General features: G+C 20.5%; 3 protein-coding genes across 3 annotated transcripts in view; all 3 read left to right on the top strand.

The window, feature by feature from the left end:
- Nucleotides 1–5599, top strand: part of PRSY57_0819300 (helicase SRCAP, putative) — a gene marked incomplete at both ends in the record, with an annotated part of 7035 nt that extends 1436 nt beyond the window's left edge. Inside the window, 2 exons of the mRNA XM_012907132.2 lie at nucleotides 1–5163; nucleotides 5399–5599. The exon at nucleotides 1–5163 is cut by the window's left edge and continues 510 nt beyond it. Of these exons, the coding sequence (XP_012762586.2) occupies nucleotides 1–5163; nucleotides 5399–5599 (5364 nt within the window). The remainder of the gene's footprint in view (nucleotides 5164–5398) is intronic.
- Nucleotides 5600–6704: 1105 nt separating this feature from the next.
- Nucleotides 6705–7373, top strand: PRSY57_0819200 (U6 snRNA-associated Sm-like protein LSm3, putative; the record flags this gene model as incomplete). The annotated part of the gene is made up of 4 exons (XM_012907131.1): nucleotides 6705–6729; nucleotides 6847–6932; nucleotides 7060–7149; nucleotides 7299–7373. The coding sequence occupies 4 exons, from the start codon at nucleotides 6705–6707 to the stop codon at nucleotides 7371–7373; spliced, it is 276 nt and encodes a 91-aa protein (XP_012762585.1).
- Nucleotides 7374–7893: 520 nt separating this feature from the next.
- Nucleotides 7894–12500, top strand: part of PRSY57_0819100 (hypothetical protein) — a gene marked incomplete at both ends in the record, with an annotated part of 7022 nt that continues 2415 nt past the window's right edge. Inside the window, 14 exons of the mRNA XM_020114739.1 lie at nucleotides 7894–7941; nucleotides 8049–8103; nucleotides 8287–8379; nucleotides 8640–8942; nucleotides 9044–9123; nucleotides 9247–9318; nucleotides 9420–9465; nucleotides 9568–9635; nucleotides 9776–9866; nucleotides 9979–10056; nucleotides 10164–10298; nucleotides 10412–10538; nucleotides 10823–10988; nucleotides 11177–12400. Of these exons, the coding sequence (XP_019970580.1) occupies nucleotides 7894–7941; nucleotides 8049–8103; nucleotides 8287–8379; nucleotides 8640–8942; nucleotides 9044–9123; nucleotides 9247–9318; nucleotides 9420–9465; nucleotides 9568–9635; nucleotides 9776–9866; nucleotides 9979–10056; nucleotides 10164–10298; nucleotides 10412–10538; nucleotides 10823–10988; nucleotides 11177–12400 (2586 nt within the window). Of the gene's footprint in view, nucleotides 7942–8048; nucleotides 8104–8286; nucleotides 8380–8639; nucleotides 8943–9043; nucleotides 9124–9246; nucleotides 9319–9419; nucleotides 9466–9567; nucleotides 9636–9775; nucleotides 9867–9978; nucleotides 10057–10163; nucleotides 10299–10411; nucleotides 10539–10822; nucleotides 10989–11176 lie in introns of the transcript that reaches the window.

Here is a 12500-nt window from a genome sequence, read left to right as displayed (position 1 = left end):
GAAGAAGAAATCAATATGTTAGATGACGAAGCAAACTTACCCATTGAAGAATTGTTGAAAAGAATGTATGGTTTTAAGAGTGGAGAGGATTATATAAATTTTATGGAAAATGAAGACGACGTAAATGAAGAGAATGTAATTGAAACGAGTCATAATGATGAAAAAAGTGGAGATAATAGCATTGGTGAGGATGATAATAATAATGATGAAAAAAGTGAAGATAATAATATAGAAGAAAATGATAATAATAATGATGACAAAAGTGGAGATAATAGCATTGGTGAGGATGATAATAATAATGATCACCAAAGTGGAGATAATAGCATTGATGAGGATGATAATAATAATGATGATAAAAGTGGAGATAATAACATTGGTGAGGATGATAATAATAATGATGAAAAAAGTGAAGATAATAACATAGAAGAGAATGATAATAATAATGATGACAAAATTGATCAAGAGCAATTTAATCATGAGACTAAGGATGATATAATTAAGAATTGCTCGTATGGACATATTGATAATAAGAATTATTATGATAAGACAGGAGAAGATTACAAAAGTGATAAAGAAAATTATTCACCAACCAGATTTCATAATAAAATAAAAAAGGAAAAATATGATGAATATGATACAAAGGTGAAAATAGAAAAAAGAGAAGAAGAAAATAAAAATTATGAAAAGGATGAACATGAACATGAACATGAACATGAACGTGAACATGAACGTGAACATGAACATGAAAGTGATAATTATGATAAGGAAAAAATAAATAAGAAAAAAGAATTAATTTTATTAAAAAATGCTATCGAAAACGATTCGGATGAGATGTCTGAACATATAAAAAGAGATAGTAGATCATCTTGTCAAAGAAATAGTGAAAAGAAAAGAAGAATTATAAAAGATGAATATAATTTAAGGAGGACAAAAATAGCTAAAAGTAAACCATCTAGCGATAATAACAATAGTGACAATGACAATAATAATGACAATAATAATGAGCACAAGAATGATAGTGATGACAGTGATGATAATGATGATATATTAACATGTAACATGGATGAAAAACATTTAACAAAAATCCCTCCTATTATTAAAGCGACCTTACGAGATTATCAACATGCAGGGTTACATTGGTTATTATATTTATATAAAAATAATATTAATGGTATATTAGCTGATGAAATGGGTTTAGGAAAGACATTACAATGTATATCATTGTTAAGTTACCTAGCTTATTATTTTAATATATGGGGTCCACATTTAGTAATAGTACCAACATCTATATTAATAAATTGGGAAATTGAATTAAAACGTTTTTGTCCATGTTTTAAAATCTTATCATATTATGGAAATCAAAATGAAAGATATAAAAAAAGAGTTGGATGGTTTAATAAAGATACTTTTCATATATGCATTTCTAGTTATTCAACTGTTGTAAAAGATCATTTAGTTTTTAAAAGGAAAAGATGGAAATATATAATATTAGATGAAGCTCATAATATAAAAAATTTTAATACGAAACGTTGGAATATTATATTAAGTTTAAAAAGAGATAATTGTTTATTAATTACAGGTACCCCTTTACAAAATAGTTTAGAAGAGTTATGGTCTTTACTTCATTTTCTTATGCCAAATATATTTACATCTCATTTAGATTTTAAGGAATGGTTTTCAGATCCTTTAAATTTAGCTATAGAAAAAAGTAAAATTCATCATTCCAAAGAATTAATAGATAGATTACATACAGTTATACGTCCATATATTTTAAGAAGATTAAAGAAAAATGTAGAAAAAGAAATGCCAAATAAATATGAACATATAATTAAATGTAAATTAACACGAAGACAACAAATTTTGTATGATGAATTTATAAATAATAAAAATGTACAAAATACATTAAATACAGGAAATTATATAGGATTAATGAATATATTAATACAATTAAGAAAGGTATGTAATCATTGTGATTTGTTTACAAATAAATATATACAAACACCTTATTATTATATGTTATCAATTCGTTATTTTGTACCTCGTTTTTTTATTTTATTTGAAAAAAATTATTATGCAGATTTTTATCTAATACTTTTTCTTCATAATGAATTTACATCTCTCGGTGGTCGAAATGTTACCAAACAAACAAATACATCTTCCAAATCACTTGACCTTGCTCATATTTTAAATAAGCATAATACTAATGAATTGTATGATAATAATCATATTTCTGAATTGTATGATAATAATCATATTTCTGAATTGTATGATAATAATCATATTTCTGAATTGTGTGATAATAATCATATTTCTGAATTGTATGGTAATAATCATATTTCTGAATTGTATGGTAATAATCATATTTCTGAATTGTATGATAATCCAATGAATCATAAAAATTTCAAACATAATTCAAATTGTTATACTTATCCAAATGATCATATTAATAATATGAAGAATAATAATCCATCTGGATTTACAAAAACCAGTGAAGAGTTTGGTCAGAATATATCACATGAAAAAGATAATAATTATCATATGATGGATCATAATAATATGAATAATTTATTATCAAACGAAATGGTAAATTCCTTGAGAAACGATGATAATTCAAATAATAATTTTTATAAATATTCTCCCACATCTAATAATAATGATTCGCAGACAAGTATACATGATAACAAACAATGTGATTATAATAAGTTTTGTGCAGATACTTTTAACAATATTAATAGTATTGAGAATGAGGAAAAACATTCCCTGAATGTTTTAAACGAACAAAACACCAACAATAGTAAAGATAATAATAATACAGATAATAATAATAATAATAATCATAATAATAAGCAACATTGTAATTATAATGATAATTGCACAAGTGATTATGCAACTAATATTATTAATCATAGGAATGCTTTTCTTTCCATACTAAAACTCTTGAACCAAAGCAACCCTCTTAAGAGCGACAATAATAATAATAATAATAATAATAATGGGAATAATAATATATATAATATGAACAGATGTAATAGTCGTAATAGTCGTAATAGTCGTAACAGTCGTAACAGTCGTAATAGTCGTAATAGCTCGCTGTCTAATATTTTTTCCTCCAATACAAGTAAAATGAATTCATTCCCACTTGATTTGCTATACACGAAAAGTTTTATAAATGAAAATGCCCTATGTAAGAATTCTCTTTTTGTTAACATAAATATAGAAGATGTTCATAGTTATATTTATAATAGTATATATAAAGAATATATGCCTAAGAATATTTTAAGTTTTTCTGATGAATTTCTCACAGAATTAAATAATAATTATGATATTCTTTCTTTATATATTGATCCATATAATAGATATAAAAGTTATAATGAATACCTATATAAAATGAAAGAGGAAGGAACATTAACAAGTCAACAATCATTAAGCGATATAAATAATAAACATATTTATCATAAAAGTACATCTAATGAAAATACACATATGAAAAATAGGAAAACATTTATATATAAATATAATAACATGTTTAAAGTAATTAATAATGATACACAGTATCAAAATATATTTACTGATGACACAAATAATACTTATTATAATTCATTAGAACATAATTTATGGATTAAAAGAAATCAAATTGATGAAAGAAAAAAAGAACAAGAAGAGGAACAGAACAAATATTATAATCTGTGTATGAATAATTTCTATATATTAAGAAATGAAAGAATACCTATCTTTGGTAAAAATTTTCTAGACTTAATTAAAAGAGAATTTACAAAGGATAAAAATATTGTTTATAATTATACGAACAATGTTCCTATTAATTATTATTCATCAGTCAAGGAAGTTTGGGTTGAGGATATTTATGAAAAGGATAACAAAAAGAGGAAATGGAAAAGAGAAAAGAGATGGTACAAGAGAATAAAGAAAACAAACAATCAACCAGAAGATAATGATGTTGACAAAAAAAATAGTATGGATAGAGAAATACAGATAATAAATGAAGAGGAAGAAAATAGTATTGATCAAGAAAAAGATAATTGTGATGATGAAGATATGAATTCTAATTTATCTTCTAATGTGTATGGAAGTTTTGATATATCATCACACAATTTTATTCATTCCAGATGTCATAATTCAATGATGAATATGTCTTATATAATTGAATTCTTATTTCCTAATATGGAACAATTTTTAAAACGACATGAAAAGATGATACATAATTTTACGTTAATAAATAATCCATCCGTGATATGTAAAAGTCATGATATAAGAATAAATAATAATTTATTAAATTATAGTAATCATAAAATGAATCCAATCATTTTAAAAATAAAAAATGCTACTAGAGTATATCATGATGCATTTTTAAAACAATCAATAATCTTCCCTTTAAATAAAGATATATCATTAGGAAGTGGCAAATTATGTGCCCTAGAGAAATTGTTAAGTAAATGTAAAAGAGAAGGAAATAAATGTTTATTATTTACACAATTTATTAAAATGTTAGATATATTAGAAATATTTTTAAACCATTTAAATTATTCTTTTATAAGATTAGATGGATCTACAAAAGTAGAACAACGTCAAAAAATTGTAACAAAATTTAATAATGATAAATCGATTTTTATATTTATTTCTTCCACACGTAGTGGTAGTATAGGTATTAATTTAACAGCAGCAAATGTAGTCATTTTTTATGACACCGATTGGAATCCTTCAATTGATAAACAAGCTATGGATAGATGCCACCGTATAGGACAAACAAAGGATGTACATGTTTTTAGATTTGTTTGTGAATATACTGTAGAAGAAAATATATGGAAAAAACAATTACAAAAAAGGAAACTAGATAATATTTGTATAAATATGGGAAATTTTAATAACTCAAATAACCATTCAAAAATAACAGATACAGATCCTACACATAATAAAGATTGGTTTACTAATGTTGATACAATCAAAGAAGTATTTATTAACAAAAAAAATAATGATGATGACGACGATATGTATAAAGATAGATTGTTACATGAGCAAGTCGAAAATAAAGATAAAATGAATGTCCGTTTTGAGAAAACATTAGAGCATGTTGAGGATAAGGATGATATACGTGCATTAAATGAGACTAAAAAGGAGACACAGAATGAGATATCTCAAAATATGCAGGTTAGTACAAATAAATAAAAAAAAAAAAAAAAATATATATATATATATATATATATGTATATGTAAATATATTGTATCTGCATGTTAATTTTTTCAATAAACACCCTTTGGGGGAATATAAAATATGTGATTAAATATGTACATATATATATATATATATTTATTTATTTATTTATTTATTTATATTTATTTATATGTTGTTTCTTTTTTTTTTTTTTTTTTTTTAATCATTCAGGAGTTTACTACACGTAATGACTTCCAAGACAGCTATAATCTCACCTCATATTGCTTCAATTTCTTAAACGAAAATCTAACAGACTCCTTAAAACAACAAATTGATGAAATGAAAATGAAAATTGAAATTGAAATGATGAATACTGGAGATGAAAATATGCCCCTTAGTGACTCATCAAATAAATCCCATAATTCAGAATAACCGAAAAATAAATATATATATATATATAAATATATATATTTTTTTTTTTTTTTAATTTTACAATATATTTGTTTTAAATTTGTTACACATAGTTGGAATGATTAATCATTCAAAATTATGTCATTTATTTATTTTATTGTTTATATATATATATATATATATATATATATATATATTTATTTATTTATTTATTATTTTCATATATTAAAAATTAAACACTTTTTATAATTTTACTTTTTCATGTTGTTCATTTTTAATATCTCTTTCATCACATTTGATTAATTATATAATTTTTTTCATATCATAATATAATAATAATAAATATCCTATATATAAAAAAGATATATTTTATATATATTCATTGGATTTTTAAAATAAATTATAATATATTATTAATATTGTATATTCTTTTATAAAAACATTGATTCGTTATATATATATATATATATATATATAATATATTTGTATGTGTTTTCATTCTTCCTAATACTTTTACAAATTTTTTTTAAAGTTTCTATATTTAATCCTTAAGCTTTGAACATATATTGATTCTTCTGTTTAAATAATAACATATATGAAAAAAAATTTTGTAAGAAAAAATATTAGTCGTATTAATATATATTTTAAAATATATAAATATATATATATATATAAATAGTTTTTAATGAATAGAGGAATGTTTATAATATAAGTACCATTTATGTACCTTTAATTTTACAATATATATTATTATTAATATATATAACCATAAATGTTTTATTATATATACATATATATTATATATATAATATATAATTATTATTAACAACATAAGGTTGTTATATGCTAATATATATACATATATGTTATTAAAATATTAATAAAAAAAAATACAAATATTTCCAGATTTTATATTTTTCTAATTTTATATATTAAATATAATATACAAAACATACATATTTCTTTTTTTAGTGATATACTCAAAGTTTTAATATAATGAAAAGCTTTATTAAGTTATAACATCCGAACAAAATATATTTTTATTTTTACTTTTATTTTCATTTTTTTTTTTTTTTTTTTTTTTTCGTAAAAATTATACATGTAAATATCTATATAAATTTATAAAATGGAAAAAATAGCATTAATACAAAGTAATAAAAAAAAATATATATATGTAAAATATAAGTATATTATATATATATATATATTTATATATATATATTTATATTTATAACATATTTATACATATTTATGTTAATTTTTTGTAGATCCCTTAGATTATATTCGTTTAAATATGGAAGAAGAAATAATTTTAAAATGTAAAGGAGATAGAGAACTCATTGGAAAATTAGATGTAATGATAAACATATAAAGTAGATATTTTATATATATATATATACATTATGTATATTTTTATTACAACATATGAATAATCATATAGCCAGACATGAACATATAATTAATTTATTTTTTTTTTTTAGGCTTATGATAATCACTTAAATATGATTTTATCCAATGTACGTGAGACTTATAAATATAGTGTTAAAGAAAATGATGAAGAAACAGTCAAGGTAATTAAAATGAAAAAAAAATAATGTATATATATGTAACATACTTATCGTTATATATATATATATATATATATATATATAATAATATACCTATTTAATAAGATTTAAATATATATAAATTTTTTTTTTTGAATTTTTTCTTTTTTTAGAAAATGGAAAGAAATTTAGACATGGTTTTTGTTAGAGGAGATTCTATCATCCTAGTATCATCTGCTATGAAATAAAAAAAAAGAAAAAGACCACATAGTAATACATATAAAAATACTTGTGTGTTTATATATATATATATATATATATATATATATATATATTTTTTTTTTTCTTTTTTTTTTATATATTCATTTATGTGTATGTATATATAATTATTTTTTTATTAAAAACATTTAATATTTTTAATATAAATACTTGAAAAAAAAAAAAAAAAAATTGCTATAAAATTTTCTTGTGTAAAATATTCAAAATATACAATATTCATACAAAAAAATACATTACAATTATTCTGTGATATTAATTTTATATATGTTTTAATGAATATATATATGTAAAATATATGTGAGAGAAAAAAAGAATAATAAAATAATATTAATAAATAAATATTTTTTCAGTATATATATCTTAGGTTGTTCATATACATATTTATCTATTCAATTTTGTGATAAAGTGTTTGCTCTTCTTTTCTTTTTCCTTCTCTTTCTCCATTTTTTAAGAAGATTATATTTTTTTTACTTTCTATTAAAGAAAAGAATGGAATATAAAGAAAAGCCTGAAGGACCTTTCTTTGTGTCTTTTTATGTAATAAAAAAAAAAAATGTTAAATAATAATATAAGAACAAAGGGTATTTATTTTATATATTTATCATATGTCTGATTATTTTCTATGATTTTTATTTTCAAAAAAGGTTACCAATTTTAATTCTTCTGACCAGTCTTTTTCGTACAAGATAAATATAGTAGGTACCTATCCGAATAAAAAGAAAAATATATACATAAATAAATAAATAAATAAATATATATATATATATATATATGTGTATATTTGTGTGCCTGCACGTTTATAAATATAAAATTAAATACATATGATATACATGTAATATAAATAATATATCTACTTTTTCTTCATCTTTCATTTTTTCGTAGACTTTTATAATAACCTATATGAATCTAATATCATAAGCCAAAATAATTTTAAACAAATTAATTTTTCCAATAATTATATACAATTAAATGAAGGTAAAATGTTATAATACGTATGAAGCTAAATTTATAATGTAATAATTTTTTTTTCCTTTTTATAAGAGAACTAATAAATATACATATATATATATATATATATATATATATATATATATATGTGTGGCTTACAGAAATGAGCAAATAAATATATGGTAACATTATTTCCATTTAATTTATTTAATTCCTTTTTTACTTTTTAAAAAAAAAAATTTCAGAAACTTGCATTAACGACATTGTAGAGAAGTACATCAAAGTAGAAATTTTCGTAAAGACCAATATAAGTGATGATAACAATTTTGTGTTGATAGGATATGAGAATATCAAAGCTTTCTCATTTTTACATGAACAGTTAATAATTTCAAAGAATATTATAATAACATATAAATATGTAGATCAAAAAGAAAATGTAGTTAATAAAAATATCGATAATGAAAAGAACAAAAAAACAAAAGATAATGAAAAAGAAGGAAAAAATAAAAAGAAAAAGGAAAAGAATAAAAATAATACCAAGAATGAAATGGAAATATTAGAAAATTCGATAAAAAAGGATATCGACATAAGTTATATTTTATTTATAAAATAAATAAATATATATATATATATATATATTTATTTATTTATTTATCCATATATATTCTTTGTGTATATTTTCTTCTTAAAGATTTTAATATTACCCTAAATATAAATTCACTGGTTGGACACTACTGCGATAGGCTTAATTATAACATTATGAATGTTAAGGTTATATTGATATTATTATGATAGGCACATATATATATATATATATATATATATATATGTATATATATATGTATATACCTATATATGTATATCCCTTTATGTATTTATATCTTTGAACCTTAGATTGATGGGATCTATAATATATCTTCATCAATAGAAGAAATTGTCCCAAAACGAAACTCGCTAAATTTTCAAGTATACACAAATAATATTAACATAATAATTATTATTATAAAATAATATAAAATTTTGATACTTATTTTGTTATTATTTTGTTTTTATATTTTTATTTGTAGATGAAATTATTAGACATCTCTTTATACAATGGAATTCCCATAGAAGGTTGTAATTTTCAATTCACATATATAAAAATATATATATATAAAAATATATATATATATATATATATATATTTAACCTTTTACCTATATTATATATGTATAGATAAGGAAAACAAGAAATATAATATTACGTGGAATAATAATAATATATACAAATATAGAAATATAAAGGTAAAACACAAAAAATATAGATAGATAAATAAATAAATAAATATATATATATATAATTTTGTGTTTGCACGTCTCATAGATAAAATATATAGTAATATTTCTTGTATCATCATATCCTGGTTTGTATTATTTTTTCTTAGGAAATCGAATATATCTACAAATATCTATTTTATGAATCCTTCAACGTAAATGGATGGATAATTTGTTTTAATGAAAATAAAAAACCAAAAGGTAATATATATATATATATATATATATATATATAAATATATGTGTGTATATTTAAAACACCTTATTATGAATGTACATTCAAAGTAAAACGCTCTTCACATTTTCTCTTTAGATAATGTAACCCCCAATATAGTAGATACTCTATGTGCAACCTTTGAAGTTAATATATCTGATGTAATATTAAACAAAGGTAATAAAATATATATGTATATATATGTATGCACAATTATGTGGATACATTAATCTTTTTTTTTTTTTTTTTTTTTTTTTTTTTTTTTTTTTTTCCTTTACATGTAGTCGTTAATGCAAAGTACAAACTTCATCATATAAAACATTTAAAAAAGGACATAAAAAATGTAAAACAAAGTGGCAATCAATGTTTAGATATTTTTACAAATTCGTATATACAGCTAACCATACAATTTTATAAACGTATATAAAAGAAAAAAAAATAAAAATAAAAATAAAAAATATATAAAAAAAAGTTATATTTATCATATATATATATATATATATATATATATATGACGTAATATTTTGGATAGCCTTCTTACAAAGAAAAATGGTGGAAAGTCCTTTTTCAGTTCATACTGTACGTCCAAATTTAAAAAAAGAAATTCAAATAGAAAATGATAAAAAGCAAAAAGAGAACATCAGTAATTTGTTTAATAGGTATTAATATTAAAATATATACTTTCTCCACATAAATATCCTATAAATTGTTCATTTTTGAAAAATTATTTTTGTTATATATAAGAGGATACAATATTATGTAACATTTACATATAAGCATATGCACAAAAACAAATACAAATACAAATACAAACAAAAACACATACACATACACATACACATACACACACACAAACACATACACATACACATACACATACACACACACACACACATACACACACATAAATACATATTTTTAATTTCATAAAAATATTATATAGATCAGTTATGGAAGGAATAAAATTTGTGAACGACGAAATAAAACAATTAAGAAAGGAAGAACAAATTAAAATTTATCAAAGGTCAAAAGAATATTTTTCCTTTTTAAACAACTTGAAGGAGAACCCTACGTACATAAACTTATACAATAATATGAAAGACGTTATGGTAAATAAATGGAAACACACACACACACACACATACATACATACATACATATATATATATATATATATGATAATATTATATACGACATATATAAAATATATTCTAAAGGCAACCTCATTTTCCCATCGCCCATATATACTAAGCTGTAAAGTTATACCCCTCACATACTCCATACATTCACTTTTCAGATTAAAGTAACTTATGATATAATTAATAAAAAAATTTATAAACATTTTAATATAAGTGAGGAGCTTTGCATGGACCCATCTAGTGATAATGACGATATGTTGGATAAGGATAAAATAAAAAAAGAAAAATCAAATTTTATCTCTGAAGAAAATATTAATTGCATTTTTGTCTATCTGTTCAATTTTATGTATGAATCATCTAATGTCATAATAAATAATTATTTTGAAAAAGAAGATAATATATATAAAGAATCAATAAATGACATTAAAAAATATAATAACATAAATAATCTAGAATATTATTTATATAATATTATTATAGAAAATGTACATTTATTAAAATATGAAAGAAATATTCCTTTTATCCAAGCAATAATATTAATACTTTATAAAAAGATAAATAATGTATACGAACGTAATATAAAAGAAAAAAATATAAACGATATATTTATACAAAAAGGTGATAATCATATTATTAATATAATCGAAAATTATACAGGTTATGATAATAATACTGTAGAAGATAATTATATATACAAGAAAACAAAAATAAATGAAAAAAAAAATGTATATTCTAATAATCCAGAAAATAATATAACATCATTAATAAATCATATTTGTACGGGTAATCAAAGTAATTTCAATTCTTATCTTTTTGATTATATTGAACACTTTGAAGATATTATATTATATAAACATCTAATAAAAGAAGATGAAGAAATATTTAAAAGAAATGATCACCAGGAAGATATCTTATCCGTTTTAAATATGGAGGAAAATAAAAATATAAAAATTATGTTTACAGATATTATTTATATGTATTCTAAAGTTATGTTATTAAAAAATAACATTATCAACCTTAAATATGATAAGGAAAGGCAGATTCGAAAATATAGGGAAGAAAATGAAGGGAAGAAAAAAAATGAAGAAAATGAAAAAAATGAAGACAATAAAAAAAATGAAGACAATAAAAAAAATGAAGAAAATGAGAAAAATGAAGAAAATAAAGAAAATGAGAAAAATGAAGAAAATGAAGACAATAAAAAAAATGAAGAAAATGAAGAAAATAAAGAAAATGAGAAAAATGAAGAAAACACTTATTATGATGATAATCATAATTATAATTTTCAGGATAATTTCGACTATTATGATACTTATATTAATACAAATATTGTAGACACTTCAATTTCTTGTTTGTGCACGTATATAGAACTAACCAACAGTGTAATATATTCAAAAAAAAAAAAAAAAAAATATTAATGTATTCACATATTCGCGTACACAGATATATATATATATATATATATATATTTTTCTAATTCAC

This window comes from Plasmodium reichenowi, chromosome 8, assembly GCF_001601855.1.
Source record: "Plasmodium reichenowi strain SY57 chromosome 8, whole genome shotgun sequence".
Classification (NCBI taxonomy): Eukaryota; Apicomplexa; class Aconoidasida; order Haemosporida; family Plasmodiidae; genus Plasmodium; species Plasmodium reichenowi.
Note: the sequence above shows the minus strand (reverse complement) of the source record. Positions and strands in the feature narration are given on the sequence as shown.